At 50.9% G+C, this 26,696-nt stretch overlaps 12 protein-coding genes across 12 annotated transcripts; 6 read left to right on the top strand and 6 right to left on the bottom strand.

Annotated features, from left to right (window-relative positions):
• Nucleotides 1–51: 51 nt before the first annotated feature.
• On the bottom strand, nucleotides 52–1,713 carry PC9H_005014 (uncharacterized protein; the record flags this gene model as incomplete). The annotated part of the gene is made up of 3 exons (XM_036774593.1): nucleotides 52–518; nucleotides 574–1,116; nucleotides 1,176–1,713. 3 exons carry the CDS (start codon nucleotides 1,711–1,713, stop codon nucleotides 52–54), a joined length of 1,548 nt encoding a protein of 515 aa, XP_036633095.1.
• A 486-nt stretch (nucleotides 1,714–2,199) lies between these two features.
• On the bottom strand, nucleotides 2,200–2,856 carry PC9H_005013 (uncharacterized protein; the record flags this gene model as incomplete). The annotated part of the gene is made up of 1 exon (XM_036774592.1): nucleotides 2,200–2,856. One exon carries the CDS (start codon nucleotides 2,854–2,856, stop codon nucleotides 2,200–2,202), a length of 657 nt encoding a protein of 218 aa, XP_036633094.1.
• A 199-nt stretch (nucleotides 2,857–3,055) lies between these two features.
• On the top strand, nucleotides 3,056–4,326 carry PC9H_005012 (uncharacterized protein; the record flags this gene model as incomplete). The annotated part of the gene is made up of 4 exons (XM_036774591.1): nucleotides 3,056–3,370; nucleotides 3,767–3,999; nucleotides 4,094–4,212; nucleotides 4,286–4,326. The coding sequence occupies 4 exons, from the start codon at nucleotides 3,056–3,058 to the stop codon at nucleotides 4,324–4,326; spliced, it is 708 nt and encodes a 235-aa protein (XP_036633093.1).
• Nucleotides 4,327–4,558: 232 nt separating this feature from the next.
• Nucleotides 4,559–6,934, bottom strand: FRS1 (phenylalanine--tRNA ligase subunit beta; the record flags this gene model as incomplete). The annotated part of the gene is made up of 10 exons (XM_036774590.1): nucleotides 4,559–4,821; nucleotides 4,879–5,260; nucleotides 5,314–5,719; nucleotides 5,775–6,016; nucleotides 6,075–6,341; nucleotides 6,393–6,528; nucleotides 6,580–6,608; nucleotides 6,664–6,717; nucleotides 6,765–6,820; nucleotides 6,877–6,934. The coding sequence occupies 10 exons, from the start codon at nucleotides 6,932–6,934 to the stop codon at nucleotides 4,559–4,561; spliced, it is 1,893 nt and encodes a 630-aa protein (XP_036633092.1).
• Nucleotides 6,935–7,080: 146 nt separating this feature from the next.
• On the top strand, nucleotides 7,081–9,732 carry PC9H_005010 (uncharacterized protein; the record flags this gene model as incomplete). The annotated part of the gene is made up of 12 exons (XM_036774589.1): nucleotides 7,081–7,198; nucleotides 7,252–7,460; nucleotides 7,520–7,596; nucleotides 7,657–7,837; nucleotides 7,889–7,980; nucleotides 8,032–8,396; nucleotides 8,449–8,735; nucleotides 8,794–9,030; nucleotides 9,090–9,252; nucleotides 9,304–9,414; nucleotides 9,464–9,565; nucleotides 9,623–9,732. 12 exons carry the CDS (start codon nucleotides 7,081–7,083, stop codon nucleotides 9,730–9,732), a joined length of 2,052 nt encoding a protein of 683 aa, XP_036633091.1.
• Nucleotides 9,733–9,775: 43 nt separating this feature from the next.
• On the bottom strand, nucleotides 9,776–10,999 carry PC9H_005009 (uncharacterized protein; the record flags this gene model as incomplete). Its single annotated transcript, XM_036774588.1, has 7 exons — nucleotides 9,776–10,217; nucleotides 10,277–10,342; nucleotides 10,398–10,477; nucleotides 10,545–10,651; nucleotides 10,715–10,736; nucleotides 10,784–10,855; nucleotides 10,913–10,999. The coding sequence occupies 7 exons, from the start codon at nucleotides 10,997–10,999 to the stop codon at nucleotides 9,776–9,778; spliced, it is 876 nt and encodes a 291-aa protein (XP_036633090.1).
• Nucleotides 11,000–11,223: 224 nt separating this feature from the next.
• Nucleotides 11,224–13,734, bottom strand: PC9H_005008 (uncharacterized protein; the record flags this gene model as incomplete). Its single annotated transcript, XM_036774587.1, has 12 exons — nucleotides 11,224–11,460; nucleotides 11,515–11,742; nucleotides 11,795–11,869; nucleotides 11,920–12,182; nucleotides 12,235–12,338; nucleotides 12,395–12,415; nucleotides 12,472–12,573; nucleotides 12,625–12,787; nucleotides 12,842–13,025; nucleotides 13,075–13,250; nucleotides 13,309–13,412; nucleotides 13,469–13,734. 12 exons carry the CDS (start codon nucleotides 13,732–13,734, stop codon nucleotides 11,224–11,226), a joined length of 1,923 nt encoding a protein of 640 aa, XP_036633089.1.
• A 324-nt stretch (nucleotides 13,735–14,058) lies between these two features.
• On the bottom strand, nucleotides 14,059–16,014 carry PC9H_005007 (uncharacterized protein; the record flags this gene model as incomplete). The annotated part of the gene is made up of 7 exons (XM_036774586.1): nucleotides 14,059–15,076; nucleotides 15,126–15,208; nucleotides 15,259–15,283; nucleotides 15,330–15,394; nucleotides 15,446–15,670; nucleotides 15,732–15,898; nucleotides 15,969–16,014. The coding sequence occupies 7 exons, from the start codon at nucleotides 16,012–16,014 to the stop codon at nucleotides 14,059–14,061; spliced, it is 1,629 nt and encodes a 542-aa protein (XP_036633088.1).
• Nucleotides 16,015–16,266: 252 nt separating this feature from the next.
• PC9H_005006 (uncharacterized protein) lies at nucleotides 16,267–16,919 on the top strand (the record flags this gene model as incomplete). Its single annotated transcript, XM_036774585.1, has 5 exons — nucleotides 16,267–16,312; nucleotides 16,370–16,411; nucleotides 16,468–16,490; nucleotides 16,546–16,688; nucleotides 16,742–16,919. 5 exons carry the CDS (start codon nucleotides 16,267–16,269, stop codon nucleotides 16,917–16,919), a joined length of 432 nt encoding a protein of 143 aa, XP_036633087.1.
• A 404-nt stretch (nucleotides 16,920–17,323) lies between these two features.
• PC9H_005005 (uncharacterized protein) lies at nucleotides 17,324–17,578 on the top strand (the record flags this gene model as incomplete). The annotated part of the gene is made up of 1 exon (XM_036774584.1): nucleotides 17,324–17,578. One exon carries the CDS (start codon nucleotides 17,324–17,326, stop codon nucleotides 17,576–17,578), a length of 255 nt encoding a protein of 84 aa, XP_036633086.1.
• A 565-nt stretch (nucleotides 17,579–18,143) lies between these two features.
• Nucleotides 18,144–19,364, top strand: PC9H_005004 (uncharacterized protein; the record flags this gene model as incomplete). The annotated part of the gene is made up of 4 exons (XM_036774583.1): nucleotides 18,144–18,221; nucleotides 18,288–18,588; nucleotides 18,642–18,669; nucleotides 18,725–19,364. The coding sequence occupies 4 exons, from the start codon at nucleotides 18,144–18,146 to the stop codon at nucleotides 19,362–19,364; spliced, it is 1,047 nt and encodes a 348-aa protein (XP_036633085.1).
• A 530-nt stretch (nucleotides 19,365–19,894) lies between these two features.
• On the top strand, nucleotides 19,895–21,611 carry PC9H_005003 (uncharacterized protein; the record flags this gene model as incomplete). The annotated part of the gene is made up of 2 exons (XM_036774582.1): nucleotides 19,895–20,829; nucleotides 20,882–21,611. 2 exons carry the CDS (start codon nucleotides 19,895–19,897, stop codon nucleotides 21,609–21,611), a joined length of 1,665 nt encoding a protein of 554 aa, XP_036633084.1.
• Nucleotides 21,612–26,696: the final 5,085 nt, after the last annotated feature.

Raw genomic sequence — 26,696 nt, 5'->3', positions numbered from 1 at the left:
CATGATAATTAGTACCTTGATGACAAAGTCCATGTAGTCCACGTATCCGCCTTATATTAATCCAGCTTCCCGCAGATCTGCTTGCAGCCTGCGATCACGCTCGATGGCCTCTCGTACTGTGATCACTCTGTTACTATCAAGAGGGATCATCATATCCAGCTCCGTCGCGTCGTCGTCGTCGTCGTCACGACCTCCGTCTTCTCCGTGCCTCGGGTTCCTCGGGACATCATTACTCCCTTCTTCCGTTCCTCGGGTCTGGTTTGCAGCGAGGACTTCGGATTCTTCATCGATGTCATTGGGTTGTTGACGCGAGCCCAAGCCGAGGCCTCGACGAAGTAGATCCATGCGCTCGAAACCGCTGAAGCCAAAGTTCCGCTCCACTTGGGGGAACAGGGGGAAGCGGAAGGTAGTAGGTTCAGCCGGGGTCGTACTGGTGTTCTGTTGAGAGTTGAGAATGCCGCGCTCCCAGCGTTTGACCCGAAGGAAGCCAAGCAGAGACGTTAGGAGGATGAACCAACCTGTAGAGAGTAGAGTTGAGAGGCATTACGATGGTAATTTGATGAATAGACTTGCCAACTGTCATCAAGAAAAACGACAACCACTCTGTGGTGGCATTGGCCATCAGCGCCGCCGCCTGCTCTTCTTCCGTCAACGTGGGGACTGGTACATCGGTAGCGTTCCCAGAACCCATCATACCACCGCCAGGAGGGTAATTGTACTCTCCACTAGGACTGGGAGCGGCTGTTCCATCCCAGCCTGTCCAGGCATCCTCACCAGAGAATCCGTTCTCCACCCTGCCCCTCAACGCAAGCCCGTACTGAATAAGCGTGACTCCCAAGCCAGCTCGTGAGCCTAACCTTGCGGCATGTGTGGTATGGAGTAGGTACGTCAATAGGAAGCCGACAAACTGGAATGATATGGAGACGAGCATGTTCCAGAGGAAGGAGAATAGGGACCCAGTGGGTAGGTTATCGATGATCATCTCCCCAAGGGAATCTGGAGCAAACGGCGCATGCACAGTGGTTTCCCAGTACGGTGGGACAGCATCAGCTTGGGCTGATGCATATGAGGGGGGGGCTTCTGATCTTGAATCTTCTGCAGATGTGAATTCATCACCTATGTACACAGATTCATGTCAGTAATTTGACGAAACTCAGACGATAGTAATTACTCACCCTCTGCTCTCGGCGCTGCTGGCTTGGCCGTGACGTTGGCAAAGACGCCATCGTTGTTGAGGCCTCCACCAACGACTCCAGCCGGTGACCGAGGCGCCAAGCCCACTCGCTGAGACACAGACGCTGGCAGAGCCGCAGCAATCGTACGCTTCAGCCAACCTCCTCTGGGCCGGCGTGAGGCGTCAAGCTCGAAATCGGGTATCTGACCATTCGAGTTTCCAATTTCATTCGGACGAGCGTAGGCAGAAGGCAGAGGCGGCGATCCCGGTGGAGGGTAGTCGTAGTCCACGTTCTCAAAATCATATGTGCCTGGTGGTCGAGAAGTGGTGCCATTATTGTAAGTTTCTGGAGTGGGGAAACGAGGGTTCTCATGCGACGAGCCCACCGCTGTGGGAGACGTTGGTTGAGGATTCAATGGCTGAGACTCCGAGGCGTCCACATCGTCTTCGTCGTCTGAATGGTCGAAGGCCGCTTCCATCTCCTCGTGTGCATCTCTGTCCGACCGTGGATTGGGGAGGGGAGCATAAGCCCTCGACATGGAAAGGAACGAAGGTTGTTGGTATAGAAGTGAATATTCTAGAAAATAAAGAACCGATGAAAGTGAGCTGTGGGGTCTGCGACTGCGTTCGTCTTAGGAACGAGCTCGATGTGGCTGTGGGAACGCAGTAATCTGATTACGTACTCATGCGATATCTCACGGTCTCATGAAGTTGCTCATGCGCATGAGCACTCTTCACAAGTCGCACAAGGGCTTCTCAAGCAACAAATTAAGGTAAGACATATAAAGCGAATACTTTCATCCAGAAGACAGGTATCTTTTTTACAAGTACAGACAACAATGCAATGCTTCTGGACGGGATCGGGCCCATCCAGGCCAGCTGTAAGCTTGAACTACGAAATACACACAATGCTACAGAACACAATACAATTCCCCAGAGACGGTATAAGGGGGCTTTGGACCTACTGCCAGAGCCTAGAGAAATGAGGATGTGCATGGGGATGGACTAATTACCAAGGGTACCTCTCATCGCAGGTGCAGATCGGCTCGGTTGGCGTCTCTGATGAGGCGATTGATTCGCTGACAGCTTTCCATACGAGCGGCCATCATGCTCTCGTACATCTCCAAAATGCGAACGCTAGGCTGCGAAGCATCCTCCGTCGTTGGGCGAGGGACATAGGCACGCTTTGGTTTTGGCGCTAGATTATCGAGCTTCAGCTTGAATGCTCGTTTGCGCTTGTTCCAACGAGTGTTGGACGGGGACGGGGATGTTGGGCGGGATGCATCCTCTGATTCCGTCTTGACGGAGAAACTATCGGGGGGCATCTCCCTTCCCCCGAGCGAAGTCGATGGCGATGGTGAAGGCAGCGTGGACATGCCGGCGCCTCGCATCTGGTCGATGCTGCTGCAATCGCTGGGTTGTGTTTGTAGGGCCTCTTCCTCGAGCTCTGCCCTTGTGCGATAGACCCACATGCGCTCTTGCTGGTAGAAGGAGACGAGGGACTCGAGGAGATTTGCGGTGGATCGCAGGGGATGGTCGGGTGGGTGAGGGATCGCAACATGTGGTGAGAAGGGAGGAGTTGGAATTGAGTGGGGGTAGTTTGCCATTTCCTGATTGTAGTGGTCTTGGTGGAGGATTAGAGTTATTTCTTGCGGGACAACGGAAAACACACCTTGGGACATGACAAGACTATATGAGAACCAAGAAATGGTCTCGAACAAGAGCAGGTCGCAACATATACTTTTCAGAATGGCCCAGAAGCCTCGATGGTGATTGGTCTAGAGTATCAATCACCCCTGCCAGCCAATCACCGCGCTGTTACACACTGTTACGTAATCCGCCGGCCTCCCATCCAATCGCTGCTGCAGCCAATTACGCTTCATGTTCTGCCACCATCTCCTCCTGCTCGTTACCGCCGCAGCCTTCGTCGCCGCTGATGAATCACTCCGTCTGTATCACCGTGTCTATCACCCAATAGTACCAGAGCTTCCTTTTGCCTTGCGTGGGACCGTTAACATAAACGACTCGCTTCTCGTCACCTTCCGGCCCTCAGAATCCATATCAGAACCACTGCAGCAGTTTGCGGACTCCCTGCAGCCCGGAGCAGTGGATTTGCACGATGCCCAGTACCAGGTCGCCCTGGAGCGCGCTGGCGACACAGCCGAAGCGCACTGGGATATATCCTCCGTAAAACTGGTGAGCACTGGATCTCCATCTCGGCTTCAGGTGGCTTGCTCGGGCAACCGCGATTGCAGTCGCACTGGCCTTAGTCGGGAAACACCGAAGCCCCCTCAACCAGATGCAAAAGAGGGTGGGACGGTGGTTGCCCATTTTCGACCACGGGACTAGGCTGGGCAAGATGGCGCCGAGATGCGCCTGCCGTTTCGCTCCAGGAACTCAACGTGGGGCGTGTGTACATTTGCCACTCGTTCGTAGAGACGGCAGCTACAGTCTGAAACGTACAAATATAGGGCCTGTAGACCATGTGCATGGATGGGATACTGCATTCCATTACTGCGTCTGAGTGTTCGTCTCGGTCCATTTTGCCCATTTTAAATATATCACGAGTGCCTTTACTAATTCTCTTTTCAGTGTCATCTTGAGAAGATCAAATCCGAGTCCATAATTTTACACACAACGGCTGGACCGGACCCCTCTCCTTTCGCCATCGACTATTTCGTATCGCCAATACCTCTGGATGGGTCGTGTTCCAAGTTGAAGAAACGAAAGTTGGATTCTACGGCACTGTCCAGTTTTGTCAAGCAAGTCCAGCTCCTCATGGTGGACACAACCGTGACCGTTCAGCGGCCCTCGTTGCCACCTCTGTGAGCCTCCGTCTCCTATATATCCCCGTCTAGAAGGATGAGGTGCTTCTCCCGCGTGAGGATATCTGCTGAACAATACTTCCCCCTCCCACAGACCAGAGCTCCGTGCCCCTCCTCCCATAACCCAATCCGGGGAGCCAGTCGTCCCCGTACCAGAGAAGTCCTTCATACAGAAATACTGGTTGTACATCGTGGCGGTTTTGATCGCCCTAGGTCAGTTTCCCTTCGCTAAACGCGATCTTTCTTACACGTGCATGTTCCTGATGATACATCCCCACATTCGTAGTTATGTCTGGTGGTCCTCCTGAGGAAGAAGGGAAAAAGTAGGGTTTGTTACGGAAGCGATATCTACACGGTTGGTCATTGGTGGTAGAATTTCTCGGACCAATTTGTATCAGCCACCAGCAATACACGTCCAACTGGCCGCCCATGTCAACCATATACATCACCAACACGAGTGAAAAGGTAATATGAGCGCCACCAGTTTCGCGGCAGAGGTATGTATCTCGTCGCTTGAATCTACATTCCGGATTGACTATACACGCGGTGATCATTTAATTTACTCGAGTTCGGCATTCGTCCAAATCCTCTGCATCTCTTTTTTGAACGGTTCAAGGTTGAACTCCAGCGCGGAGCAGGGATACCCAATATCGAACTTTTCCAACACGGTTGGATGGAGGATACCTAGGGCACCAATCGCAAGGTCCTTGTTGATATGAAGAGCCGCCTGAACCTCCTGCTTGATGTCGGCAAGACCTCCCTTCTTGGAAGACGGTGCACGGTAGTAAATCGTTGCTGCGCGACCGGGGAAGTACATCGGGTCTATCCAGTAATCTCTCAACAAATAGGAATCCGAAGCAACGTAAGGAGGTAACGTACCATCACATTCCTTGATGTAGTACCCCGTGTCAGCTTTGAAATCGCCGCTAGATATTCTCGGAATCTCAAGCATCTTCATCGCCCGATCCAACATGCCATGGATAATCTCAAAGCCCGCAGTCTTGTTGCACCACACGGCCGCTGCGTGGCGTTCGTTTCGAGCTTGTCTCTCTCGCGTAACGTCCTTGTACACGACATCAGATGTCTCGAAGATCTTGATTGGGAGAGGGTGCGATCTATTCTCGCGGACGGTTTTGAGGAGGCCGGGAATAAGTGTAGTCCGAACGACTTGGAATTCTAGTGTCTTCGGATTGGCTATCTTAACAGCCGTCTTCCCATCATCTTGATGGTTGAGGAATGTAAAGTTCTCCTCAAGCGAGCACTAAACCATCATCAGTCCCGATGTAGCACGGCGGCAGAAAGACGAAGGGTTACCAGAATAAGCGGTAAGACTTCGACCCAGCCGGCCAGGGCCCATTCAACCCGAACGACGTCGCTGAGCTTGCTGATGGCCAGAGGTTGGGCAACGGTGCTGGTGGCGGGAAATTTATTCGGCAGGTTATTGAAACCATAGGCAATAGCGGCGTCTTCCATGATGTCGCACTCATGGAAGATATCAGGACGCGTCGGAGGAATTTCAACCAAGACTTCATCGGGATTTAATGGAGAGAGCGTTGCGGATAGTGACATTCGTTCAAGGAGCGTCTTAACCTCCGAAGATGACAAAGATAGCCCTGTACATGAGTTGATGTACGATGCATGGGCAGACATAACGCGCGTCGAGATATCCGGGGTTATGCGTGTCTGGCTGTCGGGGAAGACTACTTTGACGGGTTCGATTCTAACAGCAAGTGATGTTCAGTCGGCACGACAAATATAGTGTTGAGTCACCGTACGTAAAAGGTTCTGCGCAATACTCCGAGAACATTGTAGCGACCATATTCACCACAATATCTAGCTTGGTCTGATCAGTAGCTGTTACATCGATGAATACGTTGGTGGTGTTCAGCGTAATTTTGCTGTGATTTGAGTTGATGATTGGCGGCATGGAGAGGACCCGGTCTTCTGCATCGTAGATGATGGGATACACCGGTGAGTCACGAATGATGTGGAGATACCGCGCAAGATGTTTCTCAGACTATCCAAGATATAGTCAGTAGTTTATACCGACCGAGGGTACTACAATAAATGTGTACCTCATATACTGTCATAAGTTCCTCGGCCGTGTACTCCTTGTCTTTGCCCAATGGTGCGAACTTGATCGATTGCGGAGGTCTTGCTTCATACCTGAAGGGGCCTTTCAACGTGTCGAGATCATGAGTGCCAATAGCCACAAGCTGGCGTCTCTTGCAGATATTTTGGTGCAGTTTATCTTGGAGCTCTATGAAAGACTGATATGATTCTTGGGTGAATTTAACATTCCGTAGAATCGCGCAAGCAAAGAGGGGGCGAATTTGCTTGGTCTAACGTCTGTTGTCAGTGAGCGAACCGTTGAAAAGAGATCGGTGACTAACTTCAGGACTAACTGTTACAGTTAGTAGGTCTGCTTCCCCTCCGGGAGGGTATACGAGTTTATATTGAGGTCTTGATGATTTATTGAGGAAGACGTTAAGCGCTCGAGCGAGCCCCTCAATGCACAGGAGATCGTATCTGGTTCTCGAAAGTGAATGATAGTTCATATTTGAATGATATAGAGCGCACCTGTTCGCGGGGATTTCGATTTTTAGTTGCTACAAGGTTCCAAGGTTTACGATGGGCAACGGATCTCTGATTTTGGCAACTCACTGGTCGCTCGGTGGGTAGTCCCTTCTTCCTGGCTGCTTCAACTTCCTCTGTGGTCTGATTTCATGATATAGATAGAGTTTCGAGAATAGTGTTGCACGCACGTCTTCATCTAACTCCAGGCCATACTCGAAGAGCAATTTATCGAAGTCATCAGATGCTGGAAAGGGCTTTGAATAAAGCAGTGAAACAGGGAAGATGGAGTGAGGAATGTACAGTATTCTTGTCCCAATCGTTCCCAAAGGCTCGCTTTATCGACTGCGACGGTGGGCATTGCGGCTGGAGTAAACGCTGTACGTGACTCGTCGAAAGTGATCTTGCATCCCGATCACGCCAAGATCTAATCACCCTGTTATCTTATCGGTGAACTCAAGATTCCTTGATCAACCAGGTTGGAGATGGGGTTGATCGTTTACCATCATGAAGTATGTTGCGTTACTCAGCGGCGGCAAGGACAGTTGCTACAACCTGCTTCACTGTCACAAAAATGGCCATGAGTTGGTTGCTGCTGCCTCTCTGGGGCCTGGCCCGGGCAAAGGTGACATTTCATTCGCCATGGCTCGATCTTCTCACCGACGCCGTTACATTTAGATGAACTAGATTCATTCATGTACCAGACTGTGGGGCAAGACGCCATTGAATACGTTGCCAAGGCCCTCGATGTGCCTCTCTATCGTAAAGTCATATCAGGTGCTGCTTTGGAACAAGGCATGGAATACGGCGCGCGAAGAACTAGAATGCTCGGGGCAGTCCATGGAGACGAGACTGAAGACCTGTACGATCTATTGTCGACAGTCAAAGTACTCCACAGACCAGCCTGGAATTTCTTCCGTTGGAATTAACGCATATTTTCCAATAGGCCCAGCATCCTGACGTCGAGGGGGTGTCCGTCGGCGCAATCCTGTCAAACTATCAGCGAGTCCGGGTTGAGCATGTGCAAGTTTCCCAAAGACTAGATTATCTTCCTCCCAGCTGACCCCTCGATCATGATCACAGCTGTCGTCGACTAAATCTTACGCCGCTTTGTTATCTTTGGCAAAGAGATCAACGGGAGTTACTAGCTGAGATGGTCGAGGCCGGACTGGAAGCTGTCTTGATCAAAGTAGCTGGTATAGGTCTGAAGCCCGAGCACTTAGGAAGGACTCTTGCGCAAATGCAGCCTACTTTTCTCAGGCTGGTTTGTCCTCCATTTGACAATTCGCCACATCCTCATCGTCCCTTGGCATAGAACGACCTCTATGGCTCACATATCTGCGGCGAGGGTGGCGAGTATGAGACGCTGACATTGGATTGCCCGTTGTTCAAGAAACGCCTAAATCTGTGAGGGTCCCGAACTTCTGCCCGTGAACCACGGCTGAACATGATGGTCAGGATTGAGACCGAAACAGTGATACACTCCGACAGTGATTTTGCTACGGTTGCTTTCCTTCGAATAAAAGAAGCAAGCCTAGAAGACAAACCTATCAACGAGGATTTCGATCTTGCGGTCCCATCGGTCCTTCAGGCGAAACCTCAGATGATATATGAGAAGCTCCAGGAACATGATGGCGGCCTCGTAAACGGTACACCACCCTCCTTTGGAACCTTGGTCGAACGCTTGGTCGAATCGAGCCGAGGCACCACAACCACCAATGAAAACGGCGCTTGGATTTCTGTCTCAAGTGTCCAAGCCAACGAATCAGGGGGCAGTATAACTGTAGAAGAGGAGGTTAGACAGTGTTTCGAGTTATTACTGGGTAGGTGTCTTCGTTCAAGTCGTACTAGAGCAATTATTCATACCTGTGCTAGGGAAATTGTTACCATATTCCTTGGAGCTCAGTCATTGCGCTCATATCACTATCCTCCTTTCTGACATGGAGCTCTTCGCGAGGGTTAATGCAATCTATGGGAGATATTTCGGTATCAGCCCTCCATCGAGGGCATGTGTTGCTGTTGATTTACCTACGCCGACTCGCATCAGGCTGGATTGTACCTTCTACAGAGAAGCCAGGCCCGAGGAAAGGGTCGCCTTACACGTTCAAGGCCTGAGTTATTGGGCACCCGCCAACATTGGACCTTATTCGCAGGCCGTTATTGTAGGTTTCATAGGTTCCTTGCTTAAAGTTCCTACATCTAACGTTGGTCAATGTGTAGGCTGGCGACCACATTTTCGTATCTGGTCAGATAGGGCTTATCCCTTCGAGCTTGTTATTGCCATCACCCAGCTGCCTTGCAATGGAATTTGCTCTGTGTTGCCAACATGTTAAACGAGTATTGAATGCTTTACGAGAACATGCGAGTTGGACAGGACATCCCCTTTCCGTCATTTACTGGCTAGCAAACACTCATGATATTCCTGCCGTCAAGCATGGGCACGAACTCCTCTGTCAGGTGTGTCTCGATTGGCCGCTGGATGCTAACATTGGACAAACTAATAAGTGATGGTTCAGAACTCATCAGCTCCCCGGGTTCCTTCGCTATTTGTAGTCGTTAAAGCTCTCCCGAAAGGCGCTCAAATAGAAAAACAAGTTTTATATCATACGGGCCGCTTTATTACAACAGACGAGGATGGCGAAGTAGTGTCAAAGTTAGCAGAGCCAAAATTCGAAGAAGGTGCGTCGCCATATGACCCGCTGCTTCAACGGCTATAATTTTGGGGTTTAGATGGTAGTGACATGGGGGCCGAGGATGGTGCTGAGTGGGTTTCAGAAGTATCCTACTTCCAGAACGATGGTGTCGTGGCTCCCTTCGCGATGATATGCGTCAAGGGTCAAGGTATGTTTCCGTTCTCATAGGTGTGCAATAACATCCTCACCGGCCACAGTACAAGCAACTTCTTGGAACGCCACTCGGATGAAATCTGCTCTGGCATCCTTCTCTAGCCGATCGCTATCAACTCGCGTTTTCGCCGTCCGAGAAACCAACGGTTTGTTAAAGTTCGCTGGTGATTAGTCGTTCGCTCATCTTTTGGTCTTATATCTAGCGGTACAAACCCTTGGACTGAGATGCAGTGGAACTTACATTCCATGCAGATCAGTGTCTACTACAAAGAGAGACGACTGGGATGCCGCCATATGCATCATGGGTACTTGAATGTCGTCTATAATGTATAAATATATCAAAACATAGCACTCGTCTACTCTGATGGTAGACTCGTCCAGACGCGCATTGTATCGTCGTCCTCCTCTAGCTCTTCAACAAGTTCAGCAACCTTTGATTTTGTTTCCTCGTCTAAATCGGGAGCATCGTCGGATTGTGGGGAGTACACCAGCTCGCTACTTATCAGTTCGCAACCAGTGCCAAACTTTACAGCTGCATCCGTCACTGAAGTTAGATCTTGTGGAGGGCATATGAACTGGGTGGAACGCGTCAGGAATTTCTTCGCAGCAAAGGAAAAGACAGTCACCGTTAGCTGCTTTCGGTTTGGATCCTCATCGACGGAGTCATCGAAGTCACTCGCGCCAGCAGTCAGTGCCTTATCAACTGCTAAATCGAGGCCCTCATCGTCGCCATTTGCCAGAGCGACGCGAACGTGCCCTTCTCGCTTGAACATGTAATGTACTGGGGCGAATCGAGCGCTGTGATGATATCAGTACTCGTGAGGCTATGCAGCCGGAAAGAGTTTCGAAGGACTTACCCGTGTGACGTCAAAATGCTCCTGACATTATGCAGTGTTCGGTTCGTGTTGTCTGTCAAACATTCTCTACGGGTCAAAGGCGTAAGGGGACTCGAGGGTACATCGTAATAATGAAACTTGCATTATTATGCCAACAGTATTATAGGCAAGTGCCTCATATACTAGGTGCTGCTGGCCGCCTGCGTCCTTCCCTCTCATCGCCTTGATGATTGTAGCAAGGAACTCGTTCAGCAAGTACCTTGACAGTTCTTATACCAGGATGGCGCACCTTGGCAATGGCGGTCTCTATGTTCTCTTTTGGAACTCCCTGGGCTTTGACGCGTTTCAGCACTGCAGCGAGGGCGATATTCTTGTCGGGATTGTCGGAACCGCCATCTTGGGGGGATGTCGAAGACTCGTGAGTTCCTAGACGTCGAAGCAAACGTGTTTGCAACTTACTACGTATCGCTACGACAATATCCTAGGAATGTATCAGTAGCACTCTAGCATCCCGTTTAAAGGGCTTACTCGATTCGCTTTCCCAAATATAGCACTTCTCTGCGCGTCCAAGACCCCCTTCTTGGTTTTGATTTTTGACCACTGCCCTCGGGGAATTAACGCGACTGGTGCATTGGGGAGAGGGGATTAGTGGCGTACCTTGTTGTGGCCCGCTAGCACTGAGGGTGAGGCTGAGAACCACCGACGGCTTGAGTGGATAGCAGGTGAGAACCGAGAAAGAGACATGCCGCCATGAATTTCCGTGCTCGCCGACGTAACCCCAACGGAGGCATAAACCTTAACCCCAATTTGGGTGTATAATTGATCGACTTCAAATCATTGCCACATCATTCAGATCAAGTAGATGCTGCTATCAGTACATTGAAGAGCGAGACTAGAACAACAGTGATCAAAGGTCGAGATATGAAACCCAGAACGAGATACGATAAGAAAAGATGGATCGTTGTTATCTAAGGACTCGGTGCTTGCCCGAGAAGCATCATCTCGCCCAATCTCCTCCGCATCGCCTTCTCGGTAGGAGTGGGAGGCACTCTTCGTGCGAGCATAGCACCAAAGAGTGTACAAAGGCCTCCAAATCGTAGAACCCACGCAACACCGTTGCGGCCCAGATATGTGCTATGATTGCTTGGGTCGTCCTCCACGCCGCCGTCTACAAGGTGGAAGATGATGCTGGATACTAACGCGATCTGTAATTGCATATATTAACTTCTGTCTATCCATTCGTGGAGGGGAGCGCTTACGATGAACTGTGGCATGACAATGGCCAGATTGTGAATGCCTAGTATCGTACCGCCAGCCACAGGAGTAGCCTCCTCATCGGGGTTCACATCATACTCATCGAACGAGCGACTTCGAACAAGTGGTGTCCGCTCAGTGGCACTAGGCCTACGAGGGAATCCAGGTGTTGATAAGGTACGGGCATGCTCAGGGCGCTGAGCCGTTGATGATGAGGGTAGGTCTTTCAACAGCTACAGATGTCATAAGCAACCTAATGAAGGCAAGAGGAAAGGCAGACTATACCTCCATGATAATTGCAAAGGGCACCCAGCATGCCACCGACCAGCAAATCCCGATGAGACTGATCATAATGGTCGCCTAACCCGAGTTAGTCGGTTTGGCTTATAGTACAGGTTGAGGCGCCTCACCTCAAGCACTGTGTTGACGAAAACAGTAGAGAACGTGAGCAATGTAAAGAGCAATAGAGCTCCTGTCCAGATATTGCGGAGGAGGAACGGCATTACAGGGAGACGCAACGGCTCTCCCTTACGAGCTGCATCTGCACGCCATTCTCTAACGGTATGCCTGATCCGGGTGATCTCTGCGTCCTCATCCTCGTCGCCTTTATGGGTCATGAGCCGGCGATCGCGACTGGCCAAGTGCGGCAATAGTGTGCCAGACACCACAGATACTAGGTAGCCCTTAACAAATTGCGTCGATAGATTTCGAAGAGCGTTTCGTACCTATGCTGAATAAGAGCAATGCGAGCTCCCCCTTGCGCGTGGCTTTATCGTGTTCAGGCTCCTTCTGATTCTCATAAGCCATGACTTGACCAATATATGTGGTGCTGCATGTTACTGTAAGCATCGTTTGCACAATTTGACTTCGGCAAAAATACTCAACGCGTAAAACAGGAAAGGGAACCTACAGAACTCGTCACTGAGTTTTGACAAGCGTGCGTACATGGATGCAAGGCTTACCATCCCATAAAGGCAAAGATCTGAACTACGCATACGCGTTGTATAGGCCTGGGAAGCTTCCTTGCGGCGTTATAGATATTAGATAGAAGCTCAGAGAGTTTACTGTACTTAGAGTGATCAGCAGACTGATGAATGGGAACGGGTTTTCTTCACCTCTCCGTGGCCTTATGAGACCGTGGCCGTTCCTCTTCTTCATGGCACACACAGGTGACAACGACAGTGGCAATAAGCAAAGTCAAACTGACTAGGCAGAACTTGCGAAACTGGTCACCGCCGATGAGTCGAATTATAGGAAACTCTGCCAAGGGAAGGAAACCTTAGATGAAGAAAGTTTAGCTCTCAAGGGGACGTTAAAAGCTGATGCCCATACCAAATCCGTATCCGACAATGTTTCCGGCATGGGTCATCCTTCCATGCCAAGCGTTAGCAGAGTTCAGCTGGGCCGGCGGTGTTACGTCAAGGAGGAGGTTGCGCAGCGAGGCTTGCAGAGCATTGAGGGCGAAGTCAAGCAAGTAGAAGGAGACGACCGCAATGCCAATAGCAGTCCCGTTGACCTGTTCAATGTTGAGTATTGGAAAGTCAAAATGATACGCAAAGACATACCCGGTTATTCCTGCGTTCGTCCCAGCTCCCGTCTCCTACGCCGAACAAGTCGACAAAGAATGCGGCAAAGCTCTCGCAATAAGCGAGCGTGAACGTCGAGATCACTAGAACAAACGTAGACAGCATGATCCAATATCTTCTTCGATATTTGGATGGCGAGGAATCAGATATTGCCCCTAAGACGAGCATGAATCATCCCGAGCCAATGGCGTTTCGCGAGCACCGCGAACGCACCTATAAGAGGCTGAGCTATTAGACCACTTATTGGCCCAGCTAGCCACACCAGAGAGGTGAGTTGTTCTGACAGTCCAAGCTTCAGCAGGAATGGATTTCCATAGCTACAAAGCGGAGGGTGAGTTACTCGTGTCCGCCAGTACTCAGCTAAGGCGCTCACCCAAGTTCGACAGTCCACGCAATCTGTGCGCCTGCCATCGACACGCTCAAAGTTATGAGATTCCATGTCGTGAGGAGCTTCTTGCCAACTGGAGACTGTGAAGCAGGCCTCTTTGCTGTCTCTGCAATCTGGATACCGCGTGGCCGACGACCGTCTTGCGCCTCAGCAGTGTCCTTGGAGCTGCTGCTGTGCTTGGAGCGTGCTGCAGGCCATGGTATCTGGGTTGTAGGATCTGGGTCGCTACTGTCCGCAATTGGGGGCATCATGTTGGATAGCGAAAGAGGTCAGGATGAACGCGGGGTGGTGAGCATTGCCTTATTTAAGACTTCTGTGATGTTCACAACGCTGCAGTGGTCCGAAGAGGTAAGATCAGCGCACGTGCATAGGTCGCGTCATTCAAACACCAGACAAACCATCCAGACCGTCCATCTAATACAGAAATCCGCATACAACGGCAGAGCGAGAGCGTATAAAATACATAAATAGCTATAATAAATGAAACTTGGCGATGGCTACACAATGCTCAGAGAAATAATGCGTAAATACAACAGAAGGGAATACACGAAGAACATCAGAATGTCAAAGAAAGGTCAGCCATTGCGGACAGCAGTCGCGGATAAACCTCGCCTGTGAACAGATGCGCTGGGAAGCTCGGAAGGGACAGCTTTGGTCAATCGATGATGGAATCCCAACCGTCGCGTTGGTGTGGTTGTATTTGATTCAGATTCTGTAATCGAGGGTGGTTCCGGAAACTGAGCATACTGGCTGGGCGGCCCGGTATATTTGTCGGGCTCGTCAAAGACGGGGCCGTTCGCAGTCGTCAAAGGAAGCGGCGTATTGGATTGCGAAGACGACCGTGTGAGTATGGGAATGGATGCAACATTAGGTCTCGACGTTGTCGGACTCGTGCCGGATCTATTTCGAAGCTCAGGTTGACCTGCTGTAGAATACGACACAGGTGTCGGTCTCAGTTGGGCAGCAGACATAGAAGGTCTTAACCTCCGAGGAGTTGTTGAACCGGTCAACGGAAGGGGTGTCAGGACGGAATCGTCTCCGCTGGCTGACGGCGCGATGGATTCGTTTTGGGATTTGTTGTCTGACGAAGTCCCTTGACTTCCACTTCGGTTCCGCCGCATGTACCGCTCCATGGCAGATGCGTCCCGTTCTCGCATCTTTGTGGCCACTGGGGATAAGGCAGATGCAAGTGCGGACGCGTTATTCAAGCGGGAGGCACTTGGAGGCATGGGCGATAGCGCTGAGAAAGTGCTAGCGCTGCTTGCCGACGAGAGATTCGGCGAGTGGGTGTGACTTCGGGATGGGTGGAAGAAGCTTGAGGCGGACGGGTGAGGGGGCGACGACGACAGCGACGATTGACTATACTGTGCGAAGGATCCGTCCAACTCCCCACTATCAGACGTAGCGGTCGTCCGGCTTGTGCCAGAACCACTGCGCATGCGCGGTACCGGCAGCGTCGTACTGTTCGTCGGAGGGCCACCACCCCATTCGTGACCCTTCTCAGCAGCCTGAGTAAATACAAGACGTCGTAGCTTCTTGTTATGCTCAAATTGCATACGTGCCGTGTCCTGCAAGGTGTCACGCGTGCTAAATCTGTCATAACATTAGCCGCGGGTTGGTAGGATCAACAGGGATTGCTAACGAATATGCGTAATCGGATGCAGTGAAGCCTTCGTTGTTCCGCGCCGCGTATTGACAACCCCTCTCGATGAGGAGTTGAACTACCTAAACTAATTTGAGGATGTGTGGAAATTCCTTTGTACGCGTAGACTTACTGGTATATGCCCCCATGAACTCGCACTACCCCATGTTACTCAACGATAACACCACCAAAGAATGTACTCACTAGTGAAGCGGCGTGTTGCCTGAATTGTCAGACAGATCAATATCTGCACCCAGGTCGCAGAACATCTGTAAATGATCGAATCATTGTTCTGGCGCAACAGATGGTAGTATACGCACTCGAACCATTTCCTCGTGTCCCTTGAGAGCAGCAATATGAAGCGCGGTCCTCCCTGACACATTCGACCAGTCGAGGATGTGAGAATAGCGGTCGTAGTATAGTCGGGCCATCCGGAGTGCAGCGCCAATAAGGTCCTCGGAATTTGCGGATCGGCTCATATACGGGTTCTGCACTGGCGGTTGGTAGTCGGCCAGTAGCATAAGGATGGTGTTGTTCTCGGAGTCCTAATGAAAGTCGCAAGGCCGTCAGATTTGCTTCATCCCTCAAGAGATTGAGTGCGTGCACCCTACTGAGTTCCTCGTCATCGTGACCTTCGCCCAATAAGAATTCAAAGGTTTCCTCGTGGCCAAGCACCGCTGCCCATGCCAAAGAAGTGTAGCGCCTCGGCGATGGGTCTGGGTTCCGCATATCTGTGCGCTGAATGAGCCTCCGTACTAGAAACAGATTATTTTCTATCGACGGCGGCAACATTACGCAGTCAGTCATTTGGAGAAGCGAACAATACAGTTCATTTGGGCGCACCTTTGACGGCTCGGCGCAATCTTACTGTTGCATCCTTTTCCGCCATTTAGGATGGGTGGTGGTGGATTACTGTGGTGGAATTATGAAGGGGAGATGATTCTGATGAAGCGGCAGAGTGACGAGTTGGCGTCTAGCGCTATAGTCCCCAAGTCACACATACGCACGTGCACGAAACTCTTTCCACTATCCACGACAACGACTTGAGCGACTGCATTTCGAGGCCTTGAGCAGTAGGCTACTGTTAACCTGTTCCCATTTTCTTGCCGATCTGAGGACTCTCCTACCATTCTCGACAACAATGCCCAAGGTGGTCTCTCGGTCTGCGGTTTCAGCCTCTACAGATGGTGGGTGCTTTGATGTCACACCCTGGATGAGGCGACTGATGCAACCATCTTTGCTAGCACACCCCACTGCCTCGTCCGCGGCGGCCCTACGCGTCTATTGTGCGTGCAGCTCTAAGGCTTTCGCTTGCGCCACATCACTGAGCTTCACGATATAGATTGCCTTTGTGGCGAATTCATCGTATGTTTTAGCGCCTCACTATCGTGTAGAGACGTCAGCCTCACTCTAGTCGTAGCTCGTGATCGACAAGTCCCTCTCGAGCCTACCACGGAGGCAAACGGATAATGCCATTATAGTCCGCTCTCAAGATAGCAACGACCAAAAAGCCCGTGTCTTCAAGCTTAACGCAAAATATGCAGACCCCATACTACTGGAAAGGCATGTCATTTGCATCCATTGTTCATCTCCCAGGCCGTTAAGTCAATATACAGAAAGGACGGTCATGAACGGCAATACAGATTCAACTGCCCTCGCTGTACTCTTCTCATAGGATATCAGCATACGCCCCCTCCAGCCAAATCATCTCCGTTCATCTACATCCTTTCTGGTGCCCTCACGCAAATGCAAGGCCAGCTACCCCAGGATGCGTTTGACGGGGAGAACAATTGAAGTTTCGGCTGTTTGTCTATGTTTGCACCTCCTTGAATCAAACAGGAGTACATCCGTGCCCCTTTCCTTGTCCCCTGTTTGGCCGTACGTGACATTGTCCCAATTCCATTATCCACCGCCTTCTCACTGTGCAAACACCATAGTTGTCCGTTGTCACCGTCTCAATGGTTGCTTAGATACTTTTACGAGGTGTTTGAATACATTGGTTCGCTACCAAACACCTACCATAGGAGGCGAATCGTACTGCTTGACGCTATGTTTGGTCTTCAAGACCCTCATCCGTTCGCCTCGTATTTTTGGGTATAAATTGCTTGCGTTTCAGTCCTTCTTCAGCAACAGCTGAGCTGCTCAACAACTATCCACCCCACTCTAGTTTTCTCCTCCATTCTCTTTGCGTCGTCGATATGGCTTACGGCTACAACATCTCCCTTCTTCCTGACGCACCCTCCTCCTCCCACTCATTCTCCGTCTTCCAAAATGCTTACGCACCTCGGGAGACGTACGCTCAGTACGATGGCCTTCGCCAAGCCCTTCGGTCGTCCAGCCGAGCCAACGTCAACGCCAACGTCAGCGCTCGCGCAAAGGCCTCTTCAAAGAAACCTTCGAAGAAGATATCCAAGCCCGCCAACAAGCTTTCCAAGCTTTTAGGCCGGATTTGATTACCTCGTACTTTCCATCGAGAAGATCGAGGTTACATAACCTTGGTAGGCCGAGATGGTCCCGTTAGGTCTCCGCACCTCGGGTATCTACCTTGGTGACCGCGCCCCGATGGTCCACGGCTTCCCAACGCTCTTGTGCAAGTTGTACTAGGGCTACATGGGAAGTCAGCGAAGCATGAAGATGAGTAGAAGGAGACAACAGAGAAGCGGAATCATTTGATGCCGCCCGAGTCAACAAGACGATGAAGTACAAGAGAGAAGATGAAATAAATTTGGAAAACCGACAACCGGTTGCTTGGTCTTCCATTGGGAGGGGCATCCACGGACTAATAATATATGCATAGAATGTCTCATATGGACTTTGCACGGACTTGTTATTTATTGCTGTATTTATGTATCTCCTTGGACATTGGTCAGTCACTCAGACATAGCATTGTGGTGGAAGTAAAGCGAAGCCCCGAGCGTCTACGCGGCGCTTGCCGGCGCCGTCGAGACGATCACTATCTTGCTCAGATTCCACGACCTCGGACCCCCTCCCACTGCGCACCTCCAAACGTGCCCGCTCATGAATCTCCCGACGTCTCGAGAGTTGGAGCTGGAGGTATCTCTGAGGCAACGAGATGCTCAAGTTGCAGAATTAAGCGTGAGTACACGGTTTACCTATTACCCCAGGCTCACTGACGACAATGTCTTGCCGCCAACCTCACAGGACGAAATAACCAGGCTACGACAATACTTGGCACGACAGCCAGGGCCCTCAACAACTGATCCAATCACTCTCCCCCCTGCCTATGTCTCAATGTTATTACCACAACTCGATGCCGCTTCGAGACCCAGCTCAACAGCCCCAGGATCTACCGTGACCGCTGCCTTGACCCAGAAGGTTAAGGCGCTTCAGGAGGAGAACGACGAGCTATACCAGATTCTGCAATACTCTGAAACGTCGAAACTGAAAGAGGAGGTTCATGTTCTTCGGTCGAGCGTCACTCGCCTCGAAAGTGCGCTCCGTGGTGCGTGATGCGTCGTGACTTTAGCTTCTCTGAACCTCATTGTCCCCTCACAGAATCTGATCAAACAGTTTCGGCGCTCTGGTGAGAGTTTTTACTGTCGCTTTCTTGGGTGTCCCCCTCATAACCCGCCTACCAGCCAGGAACTCGAGAAATCGAAGGAAGCGTTCGCTGGTCTGAAATCCAGCGCGTATTCGAAGTCGAGCGTGTATTCGGACAATAGCCATAGTGCGGCCCAATCACACCTCACTAGCAATGGCAATGCACGTACCACCTTCTCCAAGCCCCTTCCCACTGGGCCCAAGGGGCATAAGAGGCCCCGACTCTCCGATACCCAGGCATCCACGGGATCGAGTGGTTCAAATCCGCCTCCCCAACGATCATATCGTCCGAGTGAACCAAGAGGTCGGTCACCGCGACCGCACACCGACTCCCATGGGAAGCACCGGTCCGAATCGAGGATGGATGTTGATGGAGAGTCTCGAGCGCGCCCGCGGTCTTCTATAGCCCTGGCGCGCGATCGCGAACGTGGACGCGGACGCGAAGAACGGGCCCATAGCAAGGAGCACTCGCATAAGGACGAGGCGAAAGATGTCGATGAGGGGAATGATAGAGGACGGGACAGAACAAAGGCTCCTCGACGGAACGGGAATTTCAATGTAGGCAGGCCTAGCGGTGGTAGCGTTGGAGGGGCATCTAGCCGGAAACACGAACGAAGCAACTCCCATCGCCATTCACAAGGCGGGGACCGGACGTTAAAGGAACGAATGGGACTATGAATAGCTTGGGTCTGATATTGGACAGTTACCCCCTCGTTGCTTGTAGTGTATCTGGTACGACTCTCATAATCACCCCACTGTAGCCTTAGCTGACTGACTTACCTGATACCCCCTTATAGCTGTATTCATATACCACATTTGCTATCGTCGCTTTGTCGCACTGTCTTGTCAATAGCCCATCCTATTGCATGCCTTCATTTCATACTGGAGCTATATACTATCCTGGGGACTCTTTATCTTATGGTCGAATATTTCGGCATGTTACTTCCTTCGCTCACCTTCGGAAACTAGAATGTGGCGCCTAATATTACTGTAGTAAGCTCGTCATTTCTCCTTCTACCTACCATAAAGCACAGTAACCTAATTCGAAGAATTGGTGATATAGACGAACAATGGCAGCACGAGGTATCCTGCCACATGTGGCTTTCTCTAATGTCCACATTGATAGGCCAGGTGCTGTGGCCACTTGAGATTCGGGCCACATCGAAATCATATAAATATGTGGGGACTGGAGGTTCATCCTCCATCTCATGCCACATACTCGCGGTCGCTCCACATCATCTTTTCTCAATGACCCTTATACCATAGGGAAAGCCCAGACGTCTTCTGGTGATTTCAAAGAGAATATACCCCAGCGAAACAGGACCAAACATACTGGACGACACTCAGGCCTCGTGCATTCTCTTTCTCGTTCGGCCCTGGGTGCGACTGACTCGGAGCCGGTTCTTCGTGGACGACGTTCAAACCTTGGGTTCGCAAAAAGCACGCGGCTGAGCCCCTGCCGCCCCCTGGATGTTCCCTCAGGCCTACGCAAATCGGTTTCTCGCTCTCGTAGTCCCTTCGCTCCTCAAGAGTACTCTCCGACTCCCAGTCATGCATCCAGTCGCCAATCTAGTGCCTCGAGGACTGGATCCGCGCTTGTCGAGACTGAACTCTACGATGCTACGCTTGCCGAAGACTTCGCTTCACTGGAGATAGAACCTACATTGTTTGCGCCGTCGACCTTTTCAGCAGAGTTACTTTGTCTTGGCGACATCTACATCGCTGCATTGCTGGAGCCTTCAGTTGACCTCCAGATACCTCCCTCGAGCACAGTGGTACCAGATGCTTCTCCTTTGTTCCGGATGGTTCACTCTCCTGCATCGGGATACGGTTTGGTTGCTACCGAAGACATTGAAGTCGGGACCACGCTTCTGGTTGAACACCCTGTTGTCATCATACCACACGATTTAGAGTCCTTGTCGCAAATGTCGGATTCAGTCGCTCCTCTGCTTGCCAAATTACCCCAAGAAGACCACCAAGAGTTCATGAAGCTCTCGAACTGCACCCCCTTTGGTTGCGGTAAAGTCGAAGGCATTATAAAAACAAACGCTATACCCATAGAACTGAAGTCTCAGGGAGACACGGACAGTAACCCAATCATGTATCACGGAGTATTCATCAAGGCCAGTCGCTGTAATCATAGGTAAGCCTTTTTCTGGACGAAGTGACCTTTCCGTTGCTTAATTGATCCATAGTTGTTCCCCCAATGCTATCTGTAGATGGGACCTTCAAACCTTCACCCTTCACCTAGAAGCTGTTCGGCCGATAAATCTCGGAGAACAAATTACTGTGCACTATGTACCTCTCGAACAACCGCGCTCCCAACGGCGTGCGCAGTTACAAGAACTGTACCATTTTACTTGCCAGTGTGATCATTGTAACGTCCCTGACAAATTAGCGTTGGCTGGCGATGATATACGGCAACAACTACTTGAATTCAAGGGACGATTCCCCTCCTTCGAAGAATGGTGCTTTGATCTGGAATTCCCCGACGATCTCCTCATTCGTGCTAATTCTAGAGGTCTGGATCTTATTAAAAAGGAAGGACTGGAAGCCTTGGGCCGCGAATGGCATGCTGATCGTATCGCCATGTGTGCTGGTGCTCTCGCAGACGCGGACTTGTTCACAGAGTGGATCCAACAAGTACGGGAAATACGCGTCAAAAGGCGTCCAGAGCAAATCGGGGCGTTCGATAGATGGCTGGAAGACCCGACTACGTTTCCTATCTGGAACTGGAGGAACCAAGTCCGAGACGGTGCCCCACCGCAATATGAGGACGGGTCCTTGACAAGATTCTTTTCGCCCCCTCCAAATGCTACCTGGCCTCATCCGTCATTGAATACCCAAGAGTCCAAGTCCCAAGGCCGCGACAGTGGCCATATCGATTTACCCGAAGGTTTACTTTGCGCGACCAATATACCATAGGAAACGAAAGCTCCTGGAAGAGCATTTCATAGGTACAACATAGATATCATCCTCGTTCTATACACGTCTCAATATTTATACCTCTATCTCCGATCATTCAGAATACACGGACTCGATTGGTTTCAACTTGTCTTGTGTAGGACTTCTGATTTTACGTAAGAACGATGCATTGAAGGCTACCATCGACAACTGTTCCAAGTTTCAAAATTTCAACAGGTACTCATCTACGCTATCTCCCAATCTCAGTGAAACATCTCACGTCCCATTGTAGAACGTGTGGAATGCAAAAAATCGATATTCCCCACAAAGCACGCGTGCATCTACCTTCGCCACGCGTACCCATTCAACCTGAATTCTTTCAAACCCTACGGTATCCCCTCGATACCGTCAAGCAGGGCTACTAGATATAACCTTTTTGCATTTTGCCATCCTCTGCACGGCATTGTCAATGGTGATTTGACTGTTTTAAAAGCAGAGTTACCTGGCGTATCTCATGGTTATAATGACACAATTCGGAATGTAATGGTGGTCAGGAGAGAGCAGGGCCGCTAGGGTGAGCTTTAACTAATCTTGAACTAGACAATCATTTATGGACGGGTTGAAATGAAAGGGTAGGGTGTGGCGCCGTCAAGGAGATGCTTGAGACTTACTTACAACCAGCCAACTAGGCTTCCTCGAATAAGGATCTCATGCATTGGACGTGTATCAAGCCCATCCAGCGTCTTAAAAAACAACAAAACCGTTGGCTATCTCGGTGGTTTACGAGGATCTCACGTCGAAGTACACCCGCGTTCGCTGCAGGGATTCTGCGAGCTCACAACTGCAGCCGGATTTTCCCTGACCGCCTCATTCCGCCTTGCCGGTGCGGAATGTACGCCTATATCCCTGAAGATCATAGGAGACGACTTAACCAGCCCTTTCGTTGACCCTGGCGGCAGGGCGTTCTTTCCAAATTCCAAATCGTGATTAGGACACGAATGAATGGAACACAATACACAAGCACAGCCAGTACATTCGAGGCTTTGCACTGGCGGCCGCCATCTGCTGTGTATGGGCTGGGTGAGTCCCGCCAATACTTACAAATTCGCGTTCCATTCTTCGGCTTATACTTTTCTCCAAAGTTCAGCCACTCTTTAGCCTCCTTGAGCATCGTACCTGTCGTACCTGAGATACTCCGCGATTTCGCCATTCCCCGAAACCAACTCATAGAGTTTGTATAGAGTTTGCACGGCCACAATTGTAAATTACTCCACCGTGCTTCCAAGAACCTGAGTACGGTAGCATATGACGCATTCCCTACCTCCCTTGATCCGACAGACACCATGGGCTATCGACTCCGGACCGCTATTCTCCTTACTGTATCCGTGGTTGTGCTCAAGTCGGGATGACTATATAGGTACGATCGGGGAACTAGTCACTGTGGAACTTCGATTTACAAATCCTACATGTATGGTCCCTTATAGATCTCGCTACGTTGGTGGCCTCTGATCCGCCCGACCTCTTTGATCGCTGCTGTTATCCTCTGACTTTATCCTGCATTTCCCGTCTAGAATTGCGCCAGACCAGTTATCGCCACCGATCGTTGGTAATTGTCCAACAGCGCCTTAGATGCACTGACTCCGACCTCAGGAAATACGGTATCTGGTCTCCATACACACATACACACACAACTGCGACCCTACAGAGCGCTGACCATGGTTCCAAACAATCTCTGCTGTTGCCGTTCAAGTGCACACGAAGATTCAAGTTTCAGGTCCTCGTTTTCAATTGTAACACTCAAAGGCTGCCGTTGGGCTGCCGCTCATACCGCCAGCCTGAGCGCACTGCTGTGTGTCTTCTCTACGACCCTTGTCATTGGAATGCGACGTGGTGCGTTTGCGATAGCCACCATCCCGCAGTCCGCAGTTGCCTAGGAAATCAAACACAACGCTGGAGAATGCAACACGAGGTGATCGTATTTTGCTTGGGCGCGCTCTCAAGTTATTGATCACGCACTTCGCATTTCATGGTTACATCTAGGTTCATATGCCCTGTCCGACATCCAAGGCTCTCACTGACCAATCGAAGGATCATCTTTCCCCATCTCTCCCGATATCAACAAAGACCCCGACCCTTATCCCCACGCCGTCATGTATGGGGCTGCTAGGCGTCGGGAAAACGTTTCATTATCGGAAAGCCACCGCTCATTTTCTCGCGTCGTCAATCCACGGACGCAACCGTTCTCCCTGTGCCAGCAGCATCAGGAAGAAGTACTTTCTATCTGCATGTCACGCAGGCACCATTGGGACCATAGGCGCTATTATCGCGTTACTAGAATCCTCCGATCTACCACAAAGCCACTCCACATATCTAAGCAGGTCCTCCCCGATGTCACCCCTACGTTGGCCCTACATGAACAGCATTATCGAATCAACACCATGTGTCCTTGCCGCCCGTATGGGAAAATGCTGTGGAAAATGAACTAGAATCCAGCACATTCAAGTTTCATATCCTCGTGTTCAATCAGCTTGGAGAGTGTTGACGCTGGGCGCGCCGCCCTACGTATGATCCCTCAATGCTCGTCACTCTTTTTCCATGACCCTTGTCACTAGGCCCGGTATCGCTTATTCTGCGACGCGTCTCTGCCAATGATAGGCAAAGCACTCCCGTGACGGACACCGTCTTTAACAATCGACATCCGTCCGGCCCACACACCCGAACATGTCACTGCTCGCGACACGAACTTGCATTCTCGTCTCGGTGCGATGCCGAACGTTTGAACTGCGGTTGCGAGTTGCTTAGCACCCCAATTCAAACATTTGCTGGACTTCTGGTGCTCCCTCAACACCGGCGATTTCTCTTCCTGTCTCTCCCTCTCTCGTCCCTCACCGACAATCGACAATCGATCCCGCTACCACCGGCCGAACACTCTTTGCGGTTGCGCAGTTGCTTACCATCATTCATCAATAATGATTTACGCGCTGCAGTCAACCCCTTACATGCGCCTATATCCAAACTTGTTGACATTAGGCTCTCGCAGGCTTACATACCAGCTAAGCGAGGAACCGCCTTTCTCCATTTCTCTATTCCTCGATTAACCTCTCATCGGCCCTTCCCCATCAGCTCCCCAACGTCCGGCGTTGCATATCCCGACTCCGTATCCAGGGACAGTCGATCGCGTGTATTCACCGCACCGGTGTCTATCGGCGTACATATGGACATCGATGCTGTGCTGCGAATGTATGCGGTTATCCAGGAATCGGAGCACACATTTCAGACGATGGGCCCCTTTTCCAGTTTCCTGGTCAATTGTGGGCTGGGGTCGTTGGGTTCTGGAGCTTTGAAGATCAGTGGTATTGATCCGTGTTCGTCGAGACGCCCATAATGGGTAGTGAACTAGAGAGATCTTGGGGGTGGTGGGCCTAGGGTGAACTATCGCTCCCAAGTACCGTAAGAGGTTGTAAGTAATTAATCTTCTCATACCGATGTAGCACTGACTTCGTAATCTCAATACCAGCATCGCACGGAATCGGTCAGGAACTCGTACATGGAAGATCAGCAGTCCGCAGCGAGTATCTTATCAAACGTGCCGATAATATGAATCAATGCAATATCACAGAATACTACTAAGTGCTTCTCTGACTCTAGGTTCCGCCGTCTCGTAGTCGAGCCCTCGTTACAAGTCCAAACGCGCCACCGCCGCTACCCCTGGTACAACCATTGAATGACATTGGAAACACTATCTGATGTGTGAGGCGGAGCCGCGCGTACTTCGAGGTTACTGATAGCTCACCCCTCATTTACAGTTTCATTGTTCCAAGCGTGTGTTGACGTCAGTTCTCCTATATAATTACGAGAAGCTGCCGTTGGTTATACTAGGGTGGCCGACAGTTCACGTTGACGTTATCCCTATACGTCTAGGTCTAGCTGTACGACGCCATACGCCGCATTCGAGTCCATCACTGGCACCTCATCTTCGGTAACGCGACCGGCTTCCGCGAGTTGCGCCACACTGGCACCCATGCATCAGAGCATCAGTTGTTTCTGATGATTGACAGACAGCAAGTCAGTCAAACGCCGAGCCTCTTCCCCGTTGTTCCTTGTTCTAACTCCAACCTCGAACCCCATGCTGGTATGCCCGGTATAGTTATGATGATAATTATCAACGGTTAATGTCCACCATGATGCTGTCCACCTGTCTACGAGCGGCCTCGGTGATCGGGTCCTGGCCTTCCTCATCGTACTTACGGCACCCGGCACCCGATATCCAGTGCACTTCCATAACCACCAATACTAACGACTTACTCGTGAACTGAGTGGTTGGCCGAGTCCGAGGCCTGAGTCCTAACACGTCCTTCGAATCTCCAAGCGAGTGACCAGCCTAGCAACCCAGAGTACTCACGACTCACCGGCTTCGAAAGTCTCCTACTAGTCTGGGAAGTTGGAACCGACGTATTCGTGTATGTCGACCTACTCCGAGGCTCGCCGCTCTACTACCACTAAGAATCACCAGGTACCCATTGCCTGCAACTTGAAGACGCGCACGCACGCCCGCCGCGCACCATCGCGTCGACTGCGTGGACGCTCCTCGCTGCTCCGGGTGGGTAGTAGGCGGTATCGTAGGCCCGACTGCAAGCTTTGCTTGAAGATCTAACCGCTTAACTTAATCATACCCTTCCCTATGTGCCTGCTGCTTCCAGTAATACTGATACTGCCAGTGCTAACGGTGCATCCAGCCATCATCTAACTCCGTGATATACAACTCTGGTTAGCCTTGTTCGAAAGTCCAGCTCGAACAGGGCTCAAGCTAATACCGTAACTCCCCAATCAGACAATCAACGACAACGTACCCAACCGCGGCCCTCGACGTACGTTAGCCGGGGTCGGTACCCAACCCTCGCCGACGCACGCAACTCTAAACACCAGACTCTAAGTTATCCCAACCCTTCCTCGACATTCTCGACATTCTCGACTCGGGAGTCGGCTGTGTGGGGTTTATGAGGACTTATGCACTTGCGATCGAAAGCTAATTATGTAAATTAATTATGGCCCTCGCAACGGCGTCCAGCCTCGACTGCGGCGTCGGTTCTAGTGGCAGTTTACCGT

This window comes from Pleurotus ostreatus (assembly GCF_014466165.1).
Source record: "Pleurotus ostreatus strain PC9 chromosome Unknown scaffold_3, whole genome shotgun sequence".
NCBI lineage: Eukaryota > Fungi > Basidiomycota > Agaricomycetes > Agaricales > Pleurotaceae > Pleurotus > Pleurotus ostreatus.
Note: the sequence above shows the minus strand (reverse complement) of the source record. Positions and strands in the feature narration are given on the sequence as shown.